The 27,707-nt window shown below is 38.4% G+C and overlaps 2 protein-coding genes across 6 annotated transcripts in view; both read right to left on the bottom strand.

Annotated features, from left to right (window-relative positions):
- The window catches only part of piwil2 (piwi-like RNA-mediated gene silencing 2), a 69,863-nt gene extending 67,772 nt beyond the window's left edge, over window positions 1-2,091 (bottom strand). The window contains exon 1 of the mRNA XM_077521285.1: window positions 1,986-2,091. The gene's annotated coding sequence lies outside the window, so the exon portion shown is untranslated. The remainder of the gene's footprint in view (window positions 1-1,985) is intronic.
- Window positions 1,873-27,707, bottom strand: atad1a (ATPase family AAA domain containing 1a). 5 transcript variants are annotated; one of them, XR_013283505.1, is made up of 12 exons: window positions 19,220-19,324; window positions 18,305-18,507; window positions 18,113-18,211; window positions 17,048-17,168; window positions 15,597-15,797; window positions 13,922-14,028; window positions 13,337-13,426; window positions 13,098-13,148; window positions 12,819-12,991; window positions 12,431-12,618; window positions 3,737-4,090; window positions 1,873-2,190 (listed from the first exon to the last, which is right to left on the bottom strand). XR_013283505.1 is itself a non-coding variant. In XM_077521296.1 (10 exons), exons 2-10 carry the CDS (start codon window positions 18,473-18,475, stop codon window positions 12,489-12,491), a joined length of 1,143 nt encoding a protein of 380 aa, XP_077377422.1. In that variant the 5' UTR covers window positions 18,476-18,507; window positions 27,564-27,707; the 3' UTR covers window positions 10,798-12,488. The 5 variants fall into 5 exon arrangements, 2 of the variants coding, with proteins under 2 accessions (XP_077377422.1, XP_077377421.1); XR_013283504.1 differs by lacking the exon at window positions 3,737-4,090 and having other exon boundaries at window positions 2,086-2,190; XR_013283506.1 differs by lacking the exons at window positions 1,873-2,190; window positions 3,737-4,090 and adding an exon at window positions 8,482-8,766.

Raw genomic sequence — 27,707 nt, 5'->3', positions numbered from 1 at the left:
TTTTTATTTATACAACTAAGGTTTTAAAATGTAATGAATTGATGGGAGTTTAACCGCCTTAAAATATTGTATAAAGCCTATCGTGAAATTCTACCAGTTAATATACAAACTAGATTTATAAAAAGGGAAAGTGAGTATAAATTAAGAGGAATATATATTTTCTCTAAACCTAAATACCGAACAAAACAAATTTCAACTCAAGGTGTCAGTCTATGAAACAATTTGGATTGTAAAGCAAAATCTTCTCAATCTATTTGTATTTAAAAAAAAATGTATAAAAGCATATTTACTGCAAAAATATATATCATAAAAGGAGATAGAGTTGAATTATTTTTGAATTGTTTGGTAGCATTGTAACACCAAAAGCGTCTTGACAGCTTGTTGTCATTGATTCTTTTTTTTGTGCGTGTTGATTAGGGGCAGACAAAACAAGTTTTACCTTTTTCTGTCCCCTTTCATTTCTTTTATTTTAAGGAGTGAAATAAAGATCTGATTGATTGAGAGTGGTGCGCCGACAACGTACAATCTCAACATCAGCCCCCAATGAGCGATGATGAACGCGTGAAACATATTTATCTGAAGTCTTGTGTGTAAAATACAACGATTCACGTTGAAAGCGTCTCTCATTTTGCCCGGACACGCATCGTACATCGTGTGGCTCTCAACGCTCGGATCAACTGAAGCGGACAGGATTGAAGTGAACGTCTGGTTATCAGCCCCCAAGGTGAAGCTCCAACTCACTCCATAAGTAGCTGGAAACGCATCGCCCATTAACGTGCATGAGTGAACAGTATGGCCACTTTACCTTTCAAATAGAGCGTCACAAATGGCAAACAGAAATGCGCTGATTAAAAGTATTCCTTGGCAAGAACATGCAAACATTGGCAACTGCATGAAAGTACGCCTCAGAGGCATTCCGGCGGTTTAGATTTATATTCGTATATACAGTCAAATTTCGGTTTTCGAACGCTTCTGTTCTCGGTTTTCAACCAGAAAATTATGTCTCAGAACTCGTCCAAAAAAAATTCGGCTCTCGACCAAACTGAAAAAAGCCGAGCGTACCTGAACGCGACTCGCTCGTGAGCCGAGCTAACTCGAATGCCCAGGATGCTTCGTCCGTAGCACATTCGTGTTCAAAGTTCGTTCGGAGCAGACCTGTTCATTGTTATTTACGCAACATCGTGTATTAGACCTAATCATGGGTCCACAAAGAAAGCAAGTGCAAGTGGTAAAGCTAGTGAAGAAAAGAGGAAATTAATGCGCAGAACTATTGAATTTAAAAAAGAAATGTTTGCTTTTTGTTTTCAACAATTTAGATTTGGATATCTAAATAAAACTGTCTATTTCTACCCTTTTTTATTTATGGTAAACAGTATACAGTGCAGTTTATGGTGTAAAATAGTAAAAATAAAAAAAAACTTGGAAAAAGAACAGATTTAAATCATTTTCTTCACCGCTTATTTATTAACACATTAAAACAAAAGCCTACTCAGTCTACTAAAATTTTGAAATTGTTCGATGGTTGAACAGCACTTCATTTCCCAGAATGCCTTGCTTTATTATCTAAGTCTTTAAAATGGCTGCCCAAACATTTTGTTTGGAACACCCGAGTGAAACTAGTGTCCAAATGTCCCCCATGACTCGATTCAAATTCATTTCAGTATCCTGTGAGGTGGAGTCAGTTCAAATTCAAATTCTCCCATTGAAGCAAATTGAATTAACTTTGAAGATTAATTTAAATTGTAGTGTTAAAGTTATCACTGTTGTATTTACTTCCTGTGGCAGCTGACCTTCGCTCACTTTGCAGCACCAATTATTGGCGCCAAGACAAGACAAAGACAGACTTTTACATTGTTTTGCTTTTTAAAAAAAAAATCCTCAAAGGCTTATTGGAGAAATCATAAACTATTTCCACACTTCGTGAACCACATTAGTTGTACATATTTGCTGTATCATCTCACAGAAAAACACCCTGCTCAAGTTACCTCCGCGGGGCTTCGCAAATCAACTCTGCTGGATGATTTTCGTTCTTCTGCTTTAATTCTCGCTCACGTTCATCGAGCTCCCTTGTCGGAATAAAATCCTCGTTATTTGTTCAAGTTGGTGTTGATTCTGTTCCTGGGGTTCAATATTCTGCTCCATGTGACGGTAACACAAGGAGACTTCGCCCACCAACGCTCACCATGGCAACTGGAACACAAACCCAAACATGAACATGACATATTTTTCTCTCATTGTGGAGTATCTGACGCTTCTTTTTTCATTATATTCGATGCTTTTTAAATCTCTCGCTCTATCTTGCTGTTACCAGTGAATTTCCCCGCTATGAGATCAATGAAACAATATTTTGTTGTACCAAAGTCCGCGTTCCGCAAACAAGCTGAAAACCGACAACATACAAATAATGGATTACAGAAAATGAGATATGTCGCTGCCAATAATAAAAATAGCAATACATGAAAAGTATCGCTTGATGCAACTTCAGTTTCAATGTATGAGAAAGAAAGTTTGAGGTATTTAGTGCCCGCTTCCTGCATGTTTTATAAAGATGTTGGCATAACATAGTTGGTATATCATCAAAGTTAGCTGGACACATGCTGAAATTGGTTTGTATAAATTCATTTAATTAGAAAAAAAAAAACTGTCACCATGCACAAACTAATTGGACAGACACGTTTCATACGGTTACCAGACAAGCATTAAGTTTTCACTTTGCAGCAATGAGTGTGCAAGATATGGCAATTTAGAAAGCAAAACCGCAGGTGGCGGGCAGCAGCTGCGGTAAATGTGTCATAACGAGCACCCTCAACGACGATTTGGATTCTTTGTTGGTTCAGCAATAAGGCCACGATTCAGACTGATGTCCAGATTTTCCTTTCATTTCTTCTCCTCCCACCAAATGACGTTATGAAATCTTGAGGCACCGTAAAAACTAAAACAAAGTACAGGCTCGAACGAGTCTTATATGCTAATACAAACAGACTGTACAAGAAATAAATCACTGTGTTAATATGTCCATTCAATAAACAAAAATACAATAAATCAAACAGTTACCGTGTGCGCCTCCTGAACACATTGTATCAAACTTTCTCTGACGATGTACCACGTGCTCCCGCATTCGCGTCTTTTTTTTTTTTTTTAAATTGACAAAAATGTAATCAAAAACCAAACACGTCAAATACAACACACACAAAAAAAAACATCACACAAGCATTCGCATCTTTTCCGAGTTCTCTACACTCTCCATATCACTATATCACTTCCGGTCACGTGTTCACAAGCCTTCAAAATAAAATGTCCGTTCATCCACGTTTTTTTTGATATTCAGGTAACTCAAACCCTTTAGGGCGCCATGTTTTAAATCAAAATAAACAATTACTTTCTCTCTTACCCGATTATACTTAAATTCCTATTTATTAATCTTTTGTCTAATTGAACTTAAATCTACTTCTTCATGACATATTAACAAATTTACACATTGTAAAATTAGGTCACACTGACAGCTACATTCTTGGCTTACATGCAGTAATTGAGACAAATCTGAGCTCGAATGCGGATGTTTGAATTCGGTGTCCTGTTCCCAATTATTGACCACAATGATGCTTTTTAAAATCGTGAGGGGAATCCGATCATATTCAAACTGAGCTGTCAAATGAAGTGACCACATTCCATTCAGTAAAAAGAATGCGCCTGAACTTTGAATTCAATTAGCAGGAAATTGTAAATATGGGCTCACCTGGGCTCCTCACAGGGGAAGTGGCTTTTATCGAAAAGGTCGCCCGCGCGGTGGTATGACGCTCGGCCCACGCAACTCTCGACAAGGGGCCTCACCTCAGCCTTCATCTGGACTGCCAGACTCGCTCTCCACTTTCATATTATACAAAAGGCACGAGTGCATACGCAGTCTCTCTAAGCTGTTATTAGTGTCAAGGTGGGCTGCGCGAGAATCAACGGACGAGCAGAGAACCTTTTGGACGCCTGCGTTTCATTAGGTAAACATGCAGCGTTTCCCAAACTTTAGAGGAAAATATCATTTCCACTCCACTCTTGTTTTTCACCAGTGTGCTTGGGACTGCCATTGCTTGACAACCTGGAATGAAGAAAATCAGTGTAAACTTTCAAACAAATAAAAATGAAAATGAAAAGCGGGAAACGAGCCTTATCCGATGTTCTATTATGTGTTTATTTAGCACAAATCGGGAAATGAAATGTTGCCGTAAACCGTTTTTCGCAAGCTAGTTTCTCCTTGACCGGAAGCCGTTCATCTTTTGTGGCACGTCACAAGCTGCTGCTGCTGCTGCAGTGGAAGCTTGCTGCCCCCTAGTGTCTATTTCGAGGCCTCTGACAGACAATGACCTGAGAGCCACCTTCGGACATTTCTCTCCAAAAGTCCTCTTATAGGACCAAATTGGCTACATAGATGTGTATCGATTTCACTAGACGTCATGCCGTTATTTTTCATTTCCACTATCAAGTTGTGATAGCCATCTAAAGCCATGTTTGGAAGTCCCGAAGAATAGGCGCCAACGGGGACCTCAAAATAGACACTAGGGGGCAGCAAGCTATTACTGCAGCAGCAGCAGTGACGCGCCGCAAAAGATGAACGGCTTCCGGGTCAAGAAAAACCAGCTTGCGGCTACATTTCATTTCCCGATTTGTGCTAAATAAACACATAATAGAACATCGGATAAGGCTCGTTTCCCGTTTTTCATTTTTATTTCAACTAAAACGGGAGACGACTCGTTTCCCGTTATTTGTTCATATACATCAAAACAAAAAACGTAAATCGGTTTGTTTCCCGTTTTCCATGTCCTTGCTAGAGAAGGAAAAACGAATGGGCGAAAAGTACACGGACCGCTGTCCCCTCCTCAGCCAGGCGGCACTCGATGTTTTTTTGTTACATTTTGTATTTTTGTTTTTGTTTTCCGGTGACCTTCTTTTGCAGTCTCTCAGCAGCAGTTGATGAGCGACATCCCATCAATCGGCTGCGACCTGCATTGATCCCACTTTTTTTTTTTTTTTTTTTTTTGTACTGTCGCCCGCAAAAACTCCGCACGCATAGAAGGACAACACGGTGAGAGAGTTTGAATATGTCACGACTGCTGGGTCAAATCAATGACGCGCTCAGTCGGTATCGTCCCCTCACACGGGGAGGGAGACGAGACCCAGAAAAACAACTTTGCACCGACGCTTATTTTGCAGCACGGTTTTCAATAGAATGCAAGCTCGGAACATCCGAAAGGGCTGATAAAGGGACACGAGAGAAAAATTAATAACAAATTGCTTGAACAAAGAAGAGTCAGGAAATGAAATGCGAGGGAGAGCAGCAGTCATTTTTTGAGACGGATGAACCATAACTGTCCATTTACTTACCCTCAAAAAAAAAATTTGCTTATTTAATTCAAATGGAGAGGGATGAAAGGAAGATTATTTGAACGGCAGGAAATTAATTGCAAGAGTTTTATAGGTCCTCTTCTTGTCCCATAGACATGCCGTTTTTAAATGGACGTGCTTGACCTACTGTAAAGAAAGTCTAAGTAAGCATCACTTTTCATTTGCATCAGTAGCACAGAGGTTCAGCTCTTGACGAACAGCATGATTCATCCCTCATGGGACCCGTGGACATTTTTTTATTTTTTTTGCCGATTAATTTCCTTTGGAATTAATTAACTCTATCGAAAGCAAAAATGACATAAACACATTAACGAATCAATGGGACTTATGCATTGTTAGCTACAAATAGAAAATGAAACATAACGAAAAGGAATGAGGGCAATATTTTGCTGTTCAATATGCAGTAGCTTGTGCAAAGGGAACAAATAATTAGAAAAAAAAAATGATAATCACGGGCCTCATATACAGGACTGTCTCAAAAAATTATATTGTAATAAAGTCCTTTATTTTCTGTAATGCAATTAAATAAGCAAAAATGGCATACATCTTGGATTCATTATAAAGCAACTGCAAGCCTTTGCAAGCCTTTTATTATTTTAATATTGCTGATTATGGCTTTTTTTTTTTTTTTACTTGGTCTAAGGAAATATTCTAATATTTTGAGATAGGATATTTGAGTTTTCTTAAGCTGTAAGCTATAATCAGCAATATTAAAACAATAAAAGGCTTGCAATATTTCAGTTGATTTATAATGAATCCAGACTGTATGGCATTTTTGCTTATTTAATTGCATGACAGAAAATAAAGGACTTTATCACAATATTCTCATTTTCTGAGACAGTCCTGTATTGTTAGCATTGTTATCCCAATTCGTTTTTTTTTTATAGTGTTGACATGACACTACTTGACTCTGCCAGCGAATGATTGACATGACATTGCCAACTGCTCCTGCGTCCCTCTGGACTCGACTGTCTCGACGACTGTTTGATGGAGCGGCGTGACATTTGCTGCAGACGCAGGCTGATCTTTGAGAAACAATCCCAATGACATTGGGCAGCAGCTGCTTTTGAGCGTAAAAGGACTTGACGTTGCTGCGAACGTCTCACGATGAGGTCACTTTAAGTGTCCATTTTAGTGTTCGTTGTTAGGTAGGCAAAGGTATTTGGTCAGAAACAAAACTATGGGGCATATTCACGAAGAATGCGCTGCGTCCGGTTTTTAAAAAATAGATTTTCAGAGGTTGACGTGGGCGTACAGTATGCATCTGGCACGTAAAAATGATCGTAAAATGCCTCCTCGCCATTGCCGATCAGCCCGGGTTACGTTATGTGTCCTAAACGAACACGGGAAATATTTCCCCCTCGCTCTCTTTCTCTCTCCCCTCTCTGTGCGATCTGCCGTTGATGTTGTGCGGCAAATGGCACGTACCGCTGTCATGATCGAGGTTGCGGCAGGTTAATACATGCTTTCCAAAAACGTTATTTGCGTCACGCAAACGCGGTGTGGCTATTTGCGCTAGACGATGCATATCAATGAGTCACATTTGCATCGGGGTGGGCATATTTTTGCGTCAAATGTATGCAAATGACCTCATTTCCATACGCGCAAATAACAGCGGCGCACTGTGACGCGATCCGTTCGGCAGAGCGCTTAGTGACGGATTTCCCCATCTGCGCGTGTTGAGTGAATTCGCCGCTCGCAGATTGCTCCATTTTTGCCGGTTAGCGCCGTGCAAAGGCGACGCAAACCTTTCGTGAATAGGCCCCTCAGAGTTTTCTCGAATGGGTCACTAAGAAGCAATTTTGTTCGTGATTTTGGCCCAACATTCTTTCTTTTACTTTGAATCTTTGAGCTGGATCTTTTTTGTCTTCGGTCTGTGGTGTGAAAGGTAAGTTGGAAATGCATGAAAAGCCAGTTTGTTATATTTACAGTATATTTGTTTTAATTAATTAGTGATTGGACATGTATAAATTATTTATTTTTTATTTTTTTTCTGGTATAACTCTTCGTATCTGCATCAGTGCCGAGACCTAAAGAACAACAGCATCTTGCCACGATAAACATGTCTCACTTGACATCAGCTCATCCAAAGTGGAAGTGAGTCACAGTATCTTGTTCCTGTGTCGGCGGAGAAGAGGCGAACAGCATGACAGACACGCCCCCCCCCCCCCCAAACCCCCCTCTGCCGAATGAATAATTAGTCATCATGATCCCATCTCCGGCTGCTGCGCTTTTGTCCTTTTCTTTATGATCCGTCCTCATTTTTCCTCCAAGCTTTTCAGTGGTTCTTCATAGCCTGATATAATATTGCACATTCGTTGTTTACTTATTTCAAATCACAGTGATAAAAATACATAAGCTTTAAACAGAAGTGGACAAATAACCTCCTCTGTCCTCTCAGCCAACAGCTCTTATGTTCGCCCCTGAATCTTATTTGCCAGTGTGAAACTTTGCAGACCTTCATATAGTTATTTAACTCTTTTACTGCCAAACGTCATCCAAAAAGACGATTTAAAGCATTTTTACTCATCTTTCAAGGCTAACAGAATATTACGTGCTATGACTACGTAAATATGGTTGATTCTATATAAACGATTGAATTCTATTCTCTCATTAGAAAAAAAAAGTATGATTCTACCTTATTCTGTTCTTTAGTAATCACCATTTGAAAAGGTAGCAAGTTATAATGGGGGGAAAAAATGACAAAAAAAACTTTTTGTGAAATTATACACTGACTTTGACACTAATATTTTTGGTTTAGTGACGCTCTGTGAGTTAGATTTAATGTGACAAACGTATTTTCTAGGATCAACCATGTTTTCATGTAATTTGATTCACGGGAGCCCATTGAAAAGAGATACAATGCTGCCATCTGCTGGCCATGGTGGTTGATTTAAAAAAAAAAAAAAAAAAAAAAGTTTTCAACTCATTCATGAAACCAGAGCTGCACAAGACATTGCGGTGCACGATTGGGGGGGGGGGGGGGGGAAACAACACAAAAACAGTTGACGACAATTAACGTTGTTGGCAGACCTCGTTGGGATTTCCGTTAACGTGAATTACCGTTCTTGGCAGGAAAAGAGTTAATATGACTTTGCTCTACTATAAAAAAGCCCATGATGAGTGGGCATGCTGAGACTGTGGCTCGGACAACAGCAACTTGCCTATTTGTGGCGCGTTTAAAACCACCCAACAGCATCATCTGAACGAAAAGGCCGGGGGGGCTTTCTTCATCCTCATATCTGATCGGGAACAAAAACTCTAAAACAAAGACCGAGTGCTGCAGTCCAGACACACTACAGAATGTCAGCTTTCCACTCCAGAGCATCTCAAGAAAGATTCTTCCATCAGTTGACTGGGTGCTGCCGTCCCCTGATTGAAGAGAGCAGGAATGGAAACTGTCACTCTGACTCCCACTCTATAAATAACTGCCACGATACGCCGGTTGAGCATTTAAGAAACACAGCGAGAAAAAGGTTGCACTTTGCCTCATTTAAGACAGAAGTATAACTAAATCACATCGCCATCTGTCCTAGCAACAGGCTTACACATTAATTGCAACACATTCGGCCTGGGGGGGGGTGAATGCACTTGGCCTGTCAACATGATTAACCGCATTACGTCATTACAGATAGTGAATTAGCTCTATTATGAATATTAGAAATGTTCATCATCGAAACAGACTCAGAAAGGCTCAATAGAGGCCAGATTACTATTGATTATCGTTATGGTGATATACTCCGACCGATGGGGATGACAGTGCTCCATTACAGAAGTAATCAACCATACATGGTTCCGATTAAACATTCCTTTGCATATCATTTGCTCCCAATGACGTGTAAATGCGTTTTTTTTAAATGTTTTAAGTGTCCCAAAGACGTATTTATATGTTTTTTTTTGTTTTTTGTTTGTTTTTTTATGCGAGAGCCACCGTGCCGCCCTTTAGGCCAAATAAATGTGTTTTAAAAATAAATAAAAATAAATAATAATAGCTGGAACAGCAAAACATTTGAACATTGTGAGGAACAAAACAGTGTGTTACATTGTGAAGAGCTAATTAGACCTGCACCATAACAGAAAAATATTCAGCGTCCTATACTTTGAGATTTATTTTCTTCTACCTTTCGTCTTCAGTTTTTGGATCACTATTATTGATTTTTTTTTATTTATTTTGTTTAGACTTCGTTTTCATATATTTTGAGAATTTTCTGCCTTTCTGTCAAATTCTGACATTTTTGGCAATTTTTTGGACATATCGTCATTTTCTGCCTCACTTGTTCCTTTTCTAAACATTTTATGGCTATTTTTTTTAACATTATTTCTGCCTTTTTTTTAATATAAATTTTCTGACAATTTTGTCGACATTTTATAGTAATTTTGGGGGATTTCTTATTTTATTTTTGCACATTACATGGTTACATTTTGAATGTTTTCTTTTCTGCCTTATTGAATTAAATTTTCTGACTTTTTTTTTTGACAATTCTGTGTACATCTTATTGGAATTTGAGGGCTCTCTTCTTTTGTTTTTGGGCGTATTATAGTTACTTTTTTAACATTTTCTTTTCTACCCTTTTCAGTTCCTTGACATTTTTGGCAATTTCACAGAAATGATATTGTCACTTTTTGGACGTTTTTTTGGTAATTAATTAAAATAAAAAAAACTTTTTCCATCTACCTTTCATCTCTTTTTCTAATAACTTACAAATTTGGACTCTTGACCATTTTTTAAACAATTAATATTATTTTTATTTGATAAGCAACTATATTTGAAGAATATTTGATGTAGATGTCAATGTAATATGTAATAATAATTATAATTTATCCAAATGTTTTGGGAGATCCAAAGGGAGCCACAGCAGAGGGACGAAAGAGCAACATGTGACTCCAGAGGAATAGTTTAAATTAAAAGATATTTTGAAATTTGATTTCAATCACCAAAGTAATACTTGCGTGAATTCATTTGAACAAGAATGTGATTTATCTTCAGGAGCTATAAAAGCAAATCAACCGCCGTCGCCTGCTGTTCGTGCCAAAACTGATTTTGATGAAACCAAACACGCTTGTGACGCTCCGAAGAGATCGTGAGAAGAGATGAGGAGACATTAATCACCCTCAAATTGACGCTGCCAGGTGAAAAGCTTTTTGCGTCCTGGAAGGTCGTTTCTTAATCCGCAGGTAATTAGTAATTCGTGACCTCTGACCATTTAGCCAGACAAGCTATTAGAGCCCGATTGCAATTATGAGATATTTAGTCCGTCAGCGAATCTGATGAGGTTCTTTATGTTCAACAGTCACTCAACGACAGAACAATGCAGCGATTCAGACTTCAAATTGTTCTTAGCTCCAACAATACAAGAACATCACAAGCAATCAATACAATAAATAAACACGCACACAAAATACTCATTTCTGATGTTCCAATAGTTTATTTGATGAATGAGATCGTTTATTTTACACGTTAGTCACTCAATAAGAATGCGGCTTTGACATATTCACAACGCAATGTCTGAGGTAACATTTAAATGGGGACACATTTTTCTTCTTTAAAAATGCATTATGCAACTCGTGACTAGCATAGCAAACGCGATCTGTACAAGATAAGCTTGTATTGCATTAAAATAACTCAAAGTAGGAGGAATTTCTCACGTATTTGCATCGACAGGATTTACTGGTTTACATGGTAACATTTTTGACATTTAACTCTCATCTGTGGGATTGTAGTCACAGAAATACATAATTATCAATAAATAAGTCCCAGTGGAACGTGCTGGGCTCATCAGAAACGTTTCATAAAAGCAAGCCGAAATGTCAACACGCCTTGGTGAGAAAGCAGTGCGGCTATAGCGCCCCCTGGTGTTTACTTACAGACACACGTCATGAATGCCCTCCAGCACAAACATGAGATCGTCAACACATGCAAATATGAAATGATACTTTGATTAGACATAAAAGTGTGTATTAATGAATTTCCCTTCCGCATCCAAAGTTACAGCAGATTGTGGTCACCCAACACAGTATCAGACCACAAGTTCACAAGTTGGAAAAACATTCATCTAAAAGTGCCATTGAGTGATTTATTTATATGACTATATATACACTGTACTGTTTTTTTGTTTGGTCAAAGTACTGTAGGCTATATATAATTATTATTTTGTCCTTTTTTTTTTTTTTTTGTAAAAGAGGAATAGTTGAGCGAGCTGGTGTCAATTGACAAACGGTAAACATAATGGAAATGTAAGAGAAACTCAATATACATTTAGATATATTTGTTACACGTATAAATGGGATTTTTGGACACATTTAAATAAAAAAAAAAAAGGTGCAATTTCAGATTACTTTATGACTTTGAAGTGATATTAAAAACACTTTTGTCTCCGTGGCCAACACATTTCTGTAATTGTGTGTTCGAAGCTGTGCCCATTTTTGGAACAACGCTTTACCAAACTGTATTTGTCAATCAAAGGTTTGTCCTTCTCTCACCAAAGACACGCACATTTTATTATTATTATTATTATTTTAAACAAGGCTTGTTCCCAATGTGGTTCACAGATCATTTACATGAAATCACTTTGCATAGTGTGTTTTAGCTGCTGCCCGTGACTCGCCGTTTAGAAAGCAAGCAGGCTCATTCATATGCATCATTTGTTGGTCAAGTTTCTCTGCATCGAGCTTTTATGATTGAACGTGGGTGTGAAGAATTTATTTTTGTGTACCAACAGCCTACATCGGAGGGTCTCTTCTGAAATACAAGCACGATGTCAGCAAGTGCGTTTGATCCAAAACACCGTGATCGACTTCCGCTGCTAACTGTTTTTTAGCTACATCATTTTATCGGCTCCGTTTGAGCAAACGTGCTCTACTGTGATCTACTAGGGTTGTAGAAAGCCACGGTAGATGATAAATGTTTGTGCATGGCTCGGGTAACTGAGTTTTTTTTTTGGGGGGGGGGAACTCAACAGAGAAAAGCCAAAAACTCAATGCTGCCTTCGGTTCATTCGACATAAGAGACAGACAACGAGAAAAAAGGAGTGCGTACCTGATGGACATCAGTGAGAGAACGCTTGGAAAAAAAAGAAGACAAGCCTAAACGATGTTCAGTCCAGCGGAACCTCAGGAACGGAAGGTAACGTGGCCGCCGTACCCCGTTTGGACTCCCTCATCTTGTCCAGGCCAAAGAGGAGGTCCAGCTGGGTGATTGGGCGCAATTTTTCCTCGTCCACGGGTCTGCAGCACAAAGTAAAAGTTTGTTGTTTAACCTATATTTGTATTTGCTTTTATTTTGCTTCGTTTCACTAAAAGGTCTTTATAACAACCATGACGTATTCATTCATGATTTACGAGTTCATCTCGCTTCCAGTTTGAATTGGAGATGACGACTTGTTACCCAAATAGGGTTCGGATGGAAAAGTGGGCGTGGCTCCCACCTTTCCTCTTCCTCGACTTCTCCTAACTGCCGAGCGATCTGCCGCATCTGTTCCTTGCGGACGAAGTCTCGAACCCGGTACATGGCGCCGTCGCGGCAAAGTTCCCGCAGGTCGCTGCCCGAGTAGCCTTCCGTCTTCTCCGCTATCTCCTTCAAATTAATCGCGTTGCTCAGCTGACCAACAGAAAAACAGGAATGGTAACATGACAGCGGAATTGGAAGAGGATCCACTGTGTTGTTGTTGTTGTTTTTTTTTTTTTGCATGCATGAATCATCTTACATTTTCTTCCGCTAATATCAATCGCAGGATGTCGTGTCTTTGTTTTGTGTCCTGCGGAAAAAGACGAATGTTTTTGCTGAAATCAAAATAAAGTTTGTGTGGTGGAACAAAGAACATTTTTATGACTTAAGCACGCTGGCCTTTACGGTTCATATTAGAGATTTGATTCAAAAAGTGGGCAGCGTAAAATGTTTTAAAAATGTACATGTTTTTTTTTTTTTTTGCAAGGAAGTTCTTACAGGAAGTCCGACATGAAATGTTGTGGGCATCCTGCGTCGGATGGCGGGATCGACATCTTGCGGTCGGTTGGTTGCCCCCATGATCATCACCTGTCATAGAAAAAATTGTGACTGAGCAACCTGCTAACAGTTTCAGTAAGTGCTGACCTGAAAAGATTTAAATCACTTGTTGAATTTTAAAAAAATGTTTAAAAGAAAAGTTCAATATTATTATTTAAATCAGACATGAGTTAAGAAAATTGTAGACATGATTTATTGATTTACTTACTTTTCTTTGATGCACCAATATGAGTGTAATGAGAATTGTACACACGAGTATGTTGATGTATTTCTATTCATTTTATTTGCATACGCTATATGAGTAGGATTATATATTTTCTTTGATTAAAATGTAATCTATTGTATCAAATATGAAATAAGTGATAGGATATGAAGAATAAGGGGTAGGACTGGATAAGTTTTCAACTTCTTCCTACTCCCTTGAACATATAAATTGACATTTATTGGATGTTTCTTTTCTTTTAACTTTCTTTGTTATTTGTTTATGTGTTTATATTTATATGTTCAATAAACTTGAATATTTACCTGAGTGGCTGAGGACGTTTCCAGGCCATCCCACAGGCTCATGAACTGCGCCTTCATCATGGCAGTGGCCTCGTGATCAAGGCTGGAGCGGTTCCTGAGAAATGATTCTGACAAAACAGAGAATTCATTCACTTTCAATTGATTTGACCATCACAACCGGAGTATGTTTTACGTGAGCAGTGGTTAAAAACAGCAGTTTGGAAGATTAAACTAACTGTAACGAGGTCCTCGGGGAGAGACGGGTGACTAAAAAAACGCGACACCCCGCTATGTTTTCCCAAAGAATTGCACGTCTATATTAAGGGCCTCAACAGTCTTCTTTTCTGTTTATTTCCAGTAGATGAAAACACTTGCTATTCATGGGTATGTGATTTCACTATCAGCCCACATTTTTTTTTTTCTATCACATGATTGAACTATGACTTGCCTGACACTCAAGCGGCTGCATGAGTCTAATATGAACTAAGGATATCTGTAATGTTACGGTATAAAAACTGGAAATGAAGAAGGCATGCGTCAAAGTTGCTGCTGCTATCAGATTTTGGGATAGAGCTTTATTTTTAGTTTTTTCTGGGGAAGTTTTTGCATGAATGTTTTTTTTTTTCCCAGTGGCGTGCGGTCAGGACCTTCAAGGCCTTCTGTGCTGCCTCAAACACGAGCACAAGCACAGTCCTACATTTACATTTATTTCCAATCGTCTTTTCTTTATCGCAGACGCTTGCTATTGATCACATGTCTATCACGAGGCATATTGATAAAGATTTATCACCCACGGCTACTTCATTGGCATTTTTGGTTGATTATAGCATTTGTTGCTGGGGGGGGGGGGCATTTTTAAACAGTTGTGCATATTATTCTGGAACATTGTGTGTTTGGTAATTTTAAAAATCAACTCGTCCTGGAGTTAAATAAAATCCCAAATATAGAATTTATTGGGAAATGTATTGTTCATAAAAAAAAAAAATCAAAAAAAAAATCAACGTAAATCACAAACTGTGAGCAAAACAACAGATGCCTCACAATTCACTGCATTGTAGTCATTTCATGAAATATTTACCGTATTTTCACCACTATAAGGCGCAACTAAAAGCCTTCAATTTTTTCAAAAGCTGACCATGCGCCTTATATATGGATCAATATTGAGCCGCAACAGGTGTCGCTGTCAAGACGCTATCGGTGACACTGCGCGATCGGGTGACGCGCATGCGCGGAAGATCCCGCCATCTTGGATCGCTAGCTAACACTCATACTTTAGCTCAGAGAAAATAATAAAACAGCTGTTTATTCATTTTGGAGTTGTCAGAAAGCTGCTTTGTAATCTATTCATAAAGTTTGACTGACCTATCTGACTGTTTTGTTGACATTCCCTTTAGCGCAGCACCAGCTAATGGATGCATAACGTAACCCCACCCTCTACTGTAGCACCTTATATGGGAAAAGTTTGAAAATATGTCATTTTTCGAAGGTGCGCCTTATAGTGCGGAAAATACGGTATAAGCATTTATTCTTTAAAATGGGCTCCTGCGGTTTAGCATTTATCTTTTCACAGGCAGCTATTTTCAACCTGCCATCAACGGTGTGACAATGTCTCTCGATGTGTACACAGTAAATAAAAAAAAAGGAAACATCTTTCAAAAGAATATGTATTGAGAGTCATCCTGTGTGCGCCACTCACCAATTTCATCAATAAAAATGATACACGGTTGTAGTTTGACCGCCAAAGAGAAGACGGCAGCTGTCAGCTTTTGCGATTCGCCATACCACATATCGGTCAGCGTCGATGCTTGCAGGTTGATAAACTTGCAGCCAGAAGCTTTGGCTGTTGCCTTGGCGATCATGGTTTTCCCACAGCCGGGAGGACCAAACAATAAAACTCCTGCAAGGACACAATGGTAACAGGTCGTAGTCATTTTATTTATTTTTTTGATTATTATTCAGTTGAGCTCTTTGCTGCTCATTAAATGAAACATAAATAGGTACTATACAATTATGAAATACAATTGCTGGTGCAAATACAGTGTTTCAAAAAAAAAAAAAAAAAAAAAAAAAAAAAAAAAAAGTGGTTATTAAAAAGAACAAAAACAAAAACCAATACATCTCCCCAGGATTTTTCATCCTTAAGCAAAACAAACAACTCTGCAAAAAAAGTAAGTATTACTTTAATCGAGGAATATATATTTTTTGTCTTTAAGACAGACAGATTCTGTTACTTAACTCATTTGCTCCCAATAACGGGTAAATAAGTTTTTTTTAAAATGTTTTAAGTGTCCCAAAGACGTATTTATACGTTTTTTGTTTTGTTTTGTTTTTTAATGGTAGAGCATACATAAGGCTTTGATACAGCCTCTCAACTGCAAAGAACGGTTGGAGAAATGGTAGTTATTACACAAACGGCCAGCAGGTGGCAGCAGAGCAAAGGAGATCAACCAGGGCCATGTAGAAAAAAAGCTCAATTACTTACAATTTTAAATAGATTTGTGAAAACTGGTGAAACTTAGCTCTCTTCTAATGCTAATTGCTGCAAAACGGAAACAGATAGAAGCATACTTTTTTTCCTGATGAAAGAAGAGACTTTAATCTTTCTTTTGATAGGTTCCATGCTTTTATAGCAATTGAACACAATATTCTGTGGGCCTTGCAAAATCAGTCAAAATCCAGTAAAACAGTCGGGAGCGAACGGGATTGCGAAATGTGAAAATGGCTGCCAGTGGATGAGATAATATTGTAGTGAATGAAATAGTTAGGCTTCTTATTATGACTGTGTGAATGACTCAGGCAGTATTGTAAAAGTGCTACCGGCACCCTGAAAGGCACCATATAAGTAAATGCCACTCATATAACTTGCAACATGCAACAAGAGTACAAGAGTATAGAACTGGAAAGTTTACCAAGTTGAAACAAGAGACGGACAAACCTGGCAGAACTGGACTTGTAATTGGATGTTCCCTCCCCCCAAAAATATCTTGTTATGTCACTGCTCTGCACTTATATGTGCCTCAAGATTACATTGTAAAACAGCCTTGAACCGCATTATTTAAATATGTTGATTTGAATAAACGTAGTAATATAATCTTCTGTCATATAAGAGCGTTGAGATTGTGTAATAGTTGTCCATTGTCACGTTACCTTTAGGTGGCTGAAAGAGTTTGGATGCAGCCAAAAGATGTCTTTTCTGAAAGGGAAGAATGACGGTGTCTTGTAGCTCATTGATGATCTCATCGAGACCTGCAATATCTCTCCACGACACCTGCAGCGAGACAAAGTACAGTTTCATTAAAGCTGAGCGTTTGAGCAATTAGGCTGTAAAGTAAAACTGTCCCGCCATGTACATTTATTTTGCTCAGAAAAGGGGCGGAACCATTTGGGAAATAATCAAATTGCAATTGTTTCCCTCAATAGTGCGATTGTGATTGAATGTGATTTTCTCCTCTTTCCCAAATTGCAGCCTTTGCTATTTGAAAATCATGATTTGATTTTGATGAATTGTTCATCCCAACTCAGAACTGGAACAAAAACATAAGTAATGCCACAAACGATAATGCAACGGGAGTTCCAAAACGCGGCGAACAGAGAGCACAATGTCATATATTGTTTGATGAATACATTTCTTACATTGTGCAGTTATTATAACTAGGGATGTAACGATAACCAAACACCACGATACGATATTATCACGATATGAAGGTCACGATAAAAAAAAAGAAAAAAAAAGAAAAAGAGCTCATACTAAAAAAAAAAAAAAGTACAATATTGTGCTTTTGTACATAACAGCAATGCATATAAACCACCTACAATCTCTAATAACAATATTGAGGCACTTACTTGCTAATGCAAAAGCACACATTGATCACTTCACAAGCAAATTAGGTTCCCCCTTCATCTGAAAATTAGCATAGATTTTAAACATAGAAGGCCGAAACATCCCTCATGAAAATTAAACTGCACTAATAAACTAGCCACGAGGGGGTGCTACAACTGCACAAATGGAAATCAACCTGACTTTTTTGTAACAGATGTGTTCCTTTTAAATATTGTGAACATGACGACGACGTCATCATGATATTGCCCTTATCGTTACATCCCCAATTATAACATGGCAGACTTTTTTTCATACAGCTCCCGCATACAGATTATGATTTCATTGTGGCCAGAGTGTCTTCGCTCTTGATGCCAAAGATTTCTAACCGTTACCTTCATTGTTTGTGGATCCACTAGTTGTGATGCAATGTTCATCTCATACTCAGTCAGCTTGACCCCCTCGACACCAATCCTCTTCATAAGCTGTTCCGCCTGGGAGCAAAAGGGCTCATTATTAATATTGGATCCAGATGCTGCTAAAGTAGCACACTTGGCTTTAGTTTGAACAATAAAAAGAAAAAATACCCTTTTCTTGGCTTGGCTTTTCTGTTTAGCAGTCGGGTCCATCGCTTCCACGATCCATTTGATGCTGTAGTAGGTGGCTGCTCCAAAAATGGTCAGCCTCAACAGCATGCCCACCACCTCAGTCCTGGTCAACGGCCGGAGCAGAGCATCTCGAGGAAGATCTTTCAGCATCTTGACTGGCTGATGTCAGTCCATTGACTTAACTGAGGTGGGTAGAAGTACAGAGACTCATTTCTAAAATACCATAGTGCATTGGTCACAAACGTTTTTTTCATCTGAGAGTATATTTTATTACTGATTCATGCAAAGGGATTACATTTTTTTTTTGCTCAATTTACCTTTGATGAAATGTTAATAAACAATATCCACCCATGCGAATACATTGACCATGTTAATGATTGCTCACAATGATTTAACAGGGTACAGAACCGATACATATCATATGAATCACTTTTTTTTTTCTATCTGCAGTAGTTTACCTTTTTAAACGGTCACTTTTTTTTTAATTCTTCCCTCAAACAGTTACTTATGCAGTCTGTATGTTTGCGACCCCTGTTGTATTGTCGCACAGCTTTGCATAATTGAACGGCATTTGATGCGTGCATTTGTAACCCATAATATTGCTTTGGTGAATCCGATAAATAGCATACTTTTAGCCAACACATTAGGTTTAGATTCAGACATTAAAGCAGTGTTTCACATTCACCAGGTTAGTACGATAAGGTACATCTAGGCATTTATTTTAAATTTCTCTTCGCCATAGGAGCAAACGTAACTTAGCAAGAAGCTGCGGCTGAAAAAAAAAAAACAGCGCTTGTTCAGTCACGCTCGTCATCCTCAAGAGAGCAAGTTGAATCTACTTCAATAATTTTTATGTAACACTGTACTAAATAAACTGAAAGATGTCAAGCTTACCAAACAAGATTAGACGATGTAAACACACGGGTACCGAAAGTGCATCGCGCATGTACGTCGGGACGGGTGGAAACATGAGCTTCAGTTGGTTCCGGATCTTTTTTCTTTTCTTTTTTTTTTCTCGTTTGTTGTCACAAATTGCCGCCACTGGGTGGCAGAAGTCACACAGAGGTTAAAACTCCACTGGTCAGCACCGAGGACAGCGTTCATATTTATGGTACTTGGACGTATGAAGGCTGTGTGGACTGGAAAAAAAAATACAATAAATTATAATTAACGCTACGGTTACTGGATGTATGTATGGGTGGATAGATACACTATAATAATATGCTCAGAGCATAAGAGATATGTGAAATTTCAGGGGTGGTGTCGGGGTGGATGACCATAGAAATAGTTTTATTGTGTATTAGTACTTTTTCAGTTAAAGGGGTGTAACCTTTAGTGTTTTAAAAATCTAAAAGGGGAAGTCAACCCAATAATGTTATGCGAATAGCCTATGCACCCCCACCAGTCTAAACACGACATTAGGTTGGTGGAATATGAATTAAGCAACGAAATCCATGCGTCAAATCCATCTCAGGCGGCGGCCATTTTGCTACTTGCTGTCAACTGAAAATGACATCACTGTTGCTCAGGATCCCCTGAGATAAAGGAGATAAATGGCGGAGTTTGCTGCTTAACCCGCCTAATGTCCTCAACAAATTAATCAGAACGCCGTGTTTAGACTAGTGATGTTGCGTATAGAGCATATTCAAAATATTTTTTTTTGTTTGACTTCCCTTTCAATGCGTATCTGTTTGGATTTCACTCGTTTTCCATTGCTGCGTGATAATGGATAATCCCTTTTTTTTTTTTTTTTTTTAAGCAGCCTTAGAGATAAGGCCTGAACAAATGGGCTTCCCTCAACTGCAATTTATCGCACATGGGTCAAAGTGATTGTTAATTGTCCCGGATTATGCATTAAATGGGGAAATGCTGTAACAGCCTGCCCAGATGGCTCTTGCATTCCGGATTCTCATTCGGAAAATAGAAGCAAGCTGCTGAGGAGAAAATAATTTTAACACCTAAAAAGTCTACTTGTAATAGATTACTCAATGAAGGCATGTTCAAACTGAAGCAGAACTTCACAAAAATAGTTGTTTTTATATTAATTCCACAGGAGAGGCAGTACAATCTGCCCCTGTTCAGTGCTTATTCTCCTAATAGTATAATTATCCATTTAAACGATGGAACAAGAAATCATTTTAATTGACTTGAAGTTGTTAATTTTTCCTTTACGCTTCTATACAGGTAAAAATATTGGTATAGATCAATCAAGATATAAAATATTAATTTTGCACAGACTAAGCTTTAACGATTGGGCAACTGAAAGTCCAGACTTGCTGAAAAATATGGCACAAATAAGTGCTATTGCATATTGCACACACCTTTGGCTGCCCAAATGCTTCATAAAAAAAAATAAAATAAAAAAAGCCTTAATCCCTCATATACCGCTGCAGCATGCCCCGGGAGATAGTGGACCGGCAGCACCATGTTGATGTGTCTGGGCAGCAAAGTGCTGGCTTGTGTATCTGCAAAGTGCAGCTGGGGTTACACGTTCCCACAACACCTAAACATCCACCATGTGGGTGGGTTTAAAAAAAACAACAAAACAAACAAACGATGACTTGCCTGTCAAATGTCACTGTAGCATTCCCGAATACATATAATACTCTACTTACTGTCCAGCTCCCTTTCTTTTGATGTTTTTGTATTCAATCTATTGGCAGCTGAAAGAAACTCGCTTACTACAATATCAATCAATCAATCAATCAATCAATCAATCAACTTTATAGCACCTTTCATACATTCAAAATGCAACTCAAAGTGCTGGACATCCATAATATAATAAAAGGTGTTCAAAAAAAACAAAAAAAAACTCCCCCCAATCCCCATGATTGTACCCACAGACACACCCAAAACCCAACAGACACATGAAAACCACAACATGGTGGGGCACAGAAGTACCCTATAAGGAAAGGCAATACAACAATCAAACAATGTACTGTATGCATGCATTTTCCATAAAAGGGGATGTCAAGTTCAAAGTTTTTCTTTACAAAAGTACATGTGAACTAGTCTACACACTATATTCTGATTAATACTGTGATTTTTTTGGGAAAAAAAAAATCTATCTCAGGGGCCGGCCATTTTGCCACTTCGCTGTGACTAAAAATGACATCACAGTTTCTCAGCACTCTGGTCAAGACCAATCACCAGGTGATTAGGTCACCACTAGGTGACCAATCACGGCTCAGCTTGAAAAAAATGGCCACACCCTGAGATGCAGAAAAAGGGAGTGCTTACAGCTTCATTCATATTCCACCAATGCAGTTTAATTATTAGGGGTGTGAATTGCCTCGTACCTGACGATTCGATTCGTATCACGATTCACAGGTCACGATTCGATTCGATACCGATTAATCCCGATACGAATTTATAAGTCGATTGTTGCGATTTTTTTTCATTCAAATTTAGAAAATACTAATCAGTAAGCTTGTAGAGTGTAAGATTTATATGAAAATGTATTATTTATTTATCTGAAATTTCAGTCTTATAGAGGTTGTAATCTGTTTCATGTTTAAACAGCATTAAAATAAAATATTAAGGCTTAATGTTCCGTTCATATAACATTCTTCCATGCTTAAGGTGTGAATCCTAAAAAAAAAATAAAAAAAAAAATAAAAAATAAAAAAATAGATTTTGCCTATTATTGAATCGATTCGAGAATCGCGCGATGTAGTATCGCGATATATCGCCGAATCGATTTTTTTTTAACACCCCTATTAATTATTAAGTTTTGAATATTGGCAGCAGCGTAAAGAAAATGTTGAACTTGACTTCCCCTTTAATGTCATAAATAAATTGATTATACGTAGATTGGAGCCTTTGATGATTATGCCATTCATCTTCTACACACAACCACTGCACACAGACTCGGGTTAACTGCGGTACATCGCGCAGATCATTTTGTGAGTGTCAAGCGCAGTGCTTCATTTTGTATCGGCGTGCCAACTCTCTACATTTTTTCTCAACTTTAGAAGCGTACCTTTTTGAACTTACTCAAACTAGGACATTTGTTGAAATGGATTAAATGTGGCAGAACCAGCAGCGACTGACAGAACCAATGTCTGGGCGCGACGCACCGCCGCTCAACAAAAGAGATTTTTTTCGCATGGTGCCGAAGCGCTCTTGTTCTCTTTGTTCATTCTGTGACTTCACGAGAAAATAAAAGATGATTACAGCTGTTTCTCCTGACTGACAGTTTCCTTAACGCCGAGGGCCTCGCCATGGCAACCAAGACAGTGGCAACATGGATACTGAAAAAGACCGAGAATGTCTTCTTTCCTTCTCTTCGATCAACTCGGATAGGTAAGCAGGCTTTGCATTCCCAATGGCACTTGTGAAATTCATGCATACAGATAAGCCTGATTTCCGAGGTGGTATGAAGAGAAAACTTGTTTGCTATTCAGTTGGATGGAAATTTGAGAGTATGTGCGCAAGAATTTGGCTGCTGTTGCGTATGTCTTCTTATTACCAATTTCAAATGATATTTTGTCACATGGCCAATGGCGGAATGCGTTCTTTGGTAAAGAATAAAAAACAACAGCAACAGAAGAATATATGTTAAGAAACCCACTAAATGTAATGTTATTAATTAAAGCAAAGCTCTTTCTTTTCAAATAAGATGCATTAGCCTCTGTCAGGTGGTGACTCATTCCGATTCCTTTTGAAAGTTTGTCCCTTAGTGCTGCAAAAGTGGTCATACAGCACTTTGTATGCAGCAATGGTTGCTTTCAAAAGTGCTCTTTCTATAATGTTGAGATAGAAGGTCATCAGCAGGAAAATGGTCAAGAGAAATTTCAATTGCGCTACGAGCTACAAACGTTCTTCTACCACACGGAAGATCATTTCTATTTAATGAGATTTGAATGGCAAATATCTTTGAATTTTCCATCCCTTGTTTAAAGCATGTTACTGTTCATAATAAGGTTAAATAAGGTTATAAAATGTCTATTTTGGAAATATAACAGTTTTAAGTGGCACCAAGACATCAAACATCCTGATTCACATACAATAACCATCTACTTGGACGGACTTTTATTCCAGACCATCCCCACAATAAGTGATTAGAATCTAGAATCACCACAATATAGAAATGCCCTATTTAAATACAACTTTGACATATGTTTATACCATTTATAACACTTTAAAAAAAAAAAAAAATTTTAAGGTCATTAAACACATTTTAAAACTGTACAAACAAAAAGAGCAAGCAGAGCAATGGATAAGAAAATTAATGATTCCTGTGTTTACAGTAAACAAGTCCTGTTTTTTCTAAGGTAACAAACAATCTGTACATCAATAATCCTGCCCTACGATGTACATTATAAAATGAATGTACAGCTTTTGCTCTCTGTAGGTGTAAAATGCAGGATCATAGAGGATCGGCACAAGTAGTCCCTTTCTAATGTGCAAAAAATGAGGCCGACTTTGAAGCACTTCCTGTTTTCTCTTCTTTCTAATTTACATTTTTATTTGTTGCCACCTAGTTGCCAAAAGTGGAACTACATCCCGAAATAGAACAAAAAAATGAGTTATGATTGGAGAGCTTCTACATCCTTACCCCTCTGCTGAAACATTGGAACTGACTCCACCTGACATGAAGCATTCAGAGAACTGGACATCAAATTGAAGTGAACACGCCCGATTCCTCTGTTAGATTCTAATGCCAAATCTCTGAGATGGGAGTTTTTTTTTTTTTGTGACAGTAGAGAAAGTGTGTGTGAAGACAATGGCAACATGACATGAGCTTCTAAAAACCACAACAATGACAGAGCTCCTCTGACAAGGAGGACATTTGAGTTCAGAGCATGTGAGACTTGTCCTGTCGAGTGAAACAATTGGCTACTTCCCGCTCCCATTCATCAAAGTGACAGCACTTGGCCACTTGGAAATGAATGAATAAATAAAGCAGAACACATTCAGTGCATAGATAAAGTGGAGACTGCTTGGCCAGCACCGTTCGAGAGGACTTGTCGAAAATGACATCCACTACGACCGGAACGCTACATGCTACAGTTTCCTGCTATCTTCAGCGTTATGTATCAACTCAATGTAAATGTGTAAACTTCTAAATAAAAAACGCAAAAAGGTATCAGAGGGGTTGGACTTAAATAGGTTGTACGTTATTTAGAATGTAGGAAGCAGTTTGCGGAGATGCAAAATATAAAATCGTAATCAATTTTTTCCATAGTTTGGCCGGGGGTGCGTCTTATACTCTGGTGCGACTTATGTGTGAAATTAACACATTATTATATCATTTCACATGTTATTTTCACACTACACCGCAAGAGGGCGCTCTAGGCCTGTGTTGCTAAGTTCAACATTGCATCGTCTACCTCCGAGTTGGGGGAGTTGTTTAAAAGTGACACCGAGGATGAAGATTTCATTGGATTTAGTGATTTGGAGTGAAACTGATAGTTTGGTAAACTTGTTAGCATGTTCTTTATGCTAGAGTTATATGAATAACTTGTAGTAATGGGAACATAATTCACTCAAGGAAAGTTCCGGGTGGGAAGGTTTTGTTATGTGGAAAAGCGGAGTTAGCCTGTTAGCTTCTAGCTGAGTGGGGAGTTGCTGTTAAGACCTCAGAAGCTGATGTCAATAAAACGCCAGCCTTTGGCTCCGCCCTTCAACACTCCGCGAAACAAACTCTTAATATGTTACGTCGTTACTGACATTAGCAGGCATGTCAGTCATGTAACGTTTGTATACCGTACGCTTATTCAGCCTGTTGTTCTCTCTTTTATTTTTATTTTAAATTGCCTTTCAAGATGACATGTATGTTTTTGGTGTTGGATTTTACCAAATAAATTTCCCCCCAAAATGCGATTTATACTCCAGTGCGACTTATCTGTGTTTTTTCCTTCTCAATTATGCATTTTTTTTGGCTGGTTCGATTTATAATCCGGAGCGACGTATAATCCGAAAAATACGGTAGATCTATTGTGGAGTACCTCAGGAGTCGGTCATTGGACCACAATTATTTATTTTGTGTATTAATGATTTAGTTGGTGTATCAAAATCTGCTCAGATGCTTTCGATTTGCCGACGATGCTACTTTCTTTTACCCGTGTGGATTGTGGTTGAAAAAACATGTTAAAGAATAGAAATAAATGAATGAAATGAAAATGAAAAGAAATGTACACATACAATTTTACAATCCTGGTATAGATACTGTGATGGAGCTGTGGTCCTCTCCTCGGAAAAAAAAAAAAAAAATGAAACTGGAAAGTACCTGAAAAGTTAACAATACACCAGATCCTTTTCTGCCATTCACAGTGCAAAGGAAATATATTTGTATGCATGTAAAGTGAAAGAAAGAGTTTCACCCCGACTCACTTGCTGTTGAGCTATGATATGCCAGATATTCATTATTGATCATTACATTTCTTTGCTGCTTCGTTGCCTTGGTAACCAGTTTCTAGTTTTTCATTTTTTTTTTTTTAAATTCCCCCCAGGATATGACCATACTGTTTGTTGGATCGTTCATATTCACTGCAATTGTGCCCAGGGTATAAACAATACAGTGAATGAATATGTAAAAAATATTTTACAAATAAAAATCCAAAACATTTGGGGCCTGCAATCTTGGAGGAAATATTGAGCCAGCAGCTAAAATCGTTTTGGATGGAATGTTGAAGTTTTATCACATGATGACAGAAAAACCGAAACATATGAACCCTGACATGATAGCTGACATTTATCTAAATTATATGAGGGTGGAAAAAAAAGAAAGTCTAAGAGATGGATTGCAGCTTTAATTCAGAGTATTCGGGCGATGCCAGTCTGTAAATGTATTTCACACAAGCCTGTGCACTTCCCAAATGTCAAACAATACCTTTGTGTAATGCATACTAATTCTGTTTCATAACAGTGGCCTGAAAATATTCCATTCATTTCATCTGTCATTCACAGCCACTTGAATGCTGCACTCCGCTCATCGCTTTCATGGCATCCCTCAGATCAATCAACTTGCGACTGCAAGCGCACCGAACCCCAGAAGAATTTGTTTTCCTTTATGGGGATGAACATTTCTATTTTTCTTGTGAATTGGGCTCCCTCATCCGTGGCGCATCATTCTGAAAGTGACACCTTCATCATGAATTACACAAAGGCAGAGTGATTGCGCCCAACTGTAGCCTGGAGTGAGCAGCGGGCGGGTGTAGGCAGTCTTGTGTTTGTTGGCAGCGCAGCGGCCCGTATTGATTGGCGCTCCTCTTTATTTTGAATCAATCTTCCATCACCCACTGGTCGTTTTCCGCATCACGTTTCAGTTTGGGAGTCAGTGTGCTCGAGTCTATGGCGGGGGCAACCTGCCATTTGCCAACCAACCTGGTAAATGGGGAAAAAGGCGCATCCCTTATCACTAACTTGAACGGCTCACCCTGACATACCCGCTTCACCCTCACCTTCACACATTCATTTTCACTGGAGCCCAAGAGATCCAGAGACATTTGCTTTGGTTGATTCAAATCTATGATTTCATGTGGAGGCGATTCATGGTCAACACCAGCATATACTAGGACCAGAGGTCCACAATGGATTTGAAATGAAAAACTTAATAATATATGGAAAATAAATACAGTCAAACCTTAGTTTTAGTTTAGTTAGTTTCAGTATTAGTTTTAGTTTATTTTTATTTTTTTTAATGTGTATTACTTGTGCACAATATTAAAAAAAAACACCATGGGCTCAACGTCATTATTTTGGTTTATATCAAAATAAATGTACTAAAAATCACATTTAAAATAATCCCCAAAGGCTCATATATTAAATTAATTACCAAAGACTAAAACAAAGGACATTTTTCCAATAATTATAGTTAGTTTTATTTTAGTTAGTTTTGTAAACTAAACTGTAGTTTCAGTTAGTTTTCTTTTTTTTTTTTAAAAAAGCATCTTCGTTTTTATTTTGTTACCAAAATTGTTGTTTTGAATTTTTTGTTTTTTTCATTAGTTTTAGGTTAGCTAAAATAAACTTTAATAGCACCTGTTTTTTCACCACCCTCCCTTCTTACTTTGACCATTTTTGTTTTTATTTTATTTGAACCGAGTCAAATGCCATTTTTAGCATATGTCGCGGGCCACTAAAAAAATGGACGGCGGGCCGCAAATGGCCCCCGGGCCGTAGTTTGGACACCCCTGAACTAAAACGTGTACCGAAATGTGTCACAAATCAAACGTTTTTCCCTCACAATTGCAGAAGCCAAGCATGGCATGAGCATCAACTGTCCTCTTACCTGACCATACCTGGATGAAGCGCGCTTCGCTTATTACAGGAATTTGCAGAGCAGAAAGCACTCGGATGGTGTCGGCCAGGTTTATTTTTCCTCCAAAAAGCACATGGAACTCCGTCAGCGGGCTGCTGAGCCCCCAAGTCCCAG

This window comes from Festucalex cinctus, chromosome 5, assembly GCF_051991245.1.
Source record: "Festucalex cinctus isolate MCC-2025b chromosome 5, RoL_Fcin_1.0, whole genome shotgun sequence".
NCBI lineage: Eukaryota > Metazoa > Chordata > Actinopteri > Syngnathiformes > Syngnathidae > Festucalex > Festucalex cinctus.
This window is presented reverse-complemented; position numbering and strand designations above follow the sequence as displayed.

What these genes read in the sequence shown, in the direction of transcription:
- atad1a (XM_077521296.1), bottom strand. Translation starts at nt 18,475, where the DNA reads ATGCTGAAAGATCTTCCTCGAGATGCTCTGCTCCGGCCGTTGACCAGG. An exon ending in AAACGTCCTCAGCCACTCAG is followed by an intron (nt 13,427 to 13,921) that starts GTAAATATTCAA and finishes TTTCTATGACAG; the next exon opens with GTGATGATCATGGGGGCAAC. An exon ending in CATTTCATGTCGGACTTCCT is followed by an intron (nt 13,149 to 13,336) that starts GTAAGAACTTCC and finishes CTTTTTCCGCAG; the next exon opens with GACACAAAACAAAGACACGA.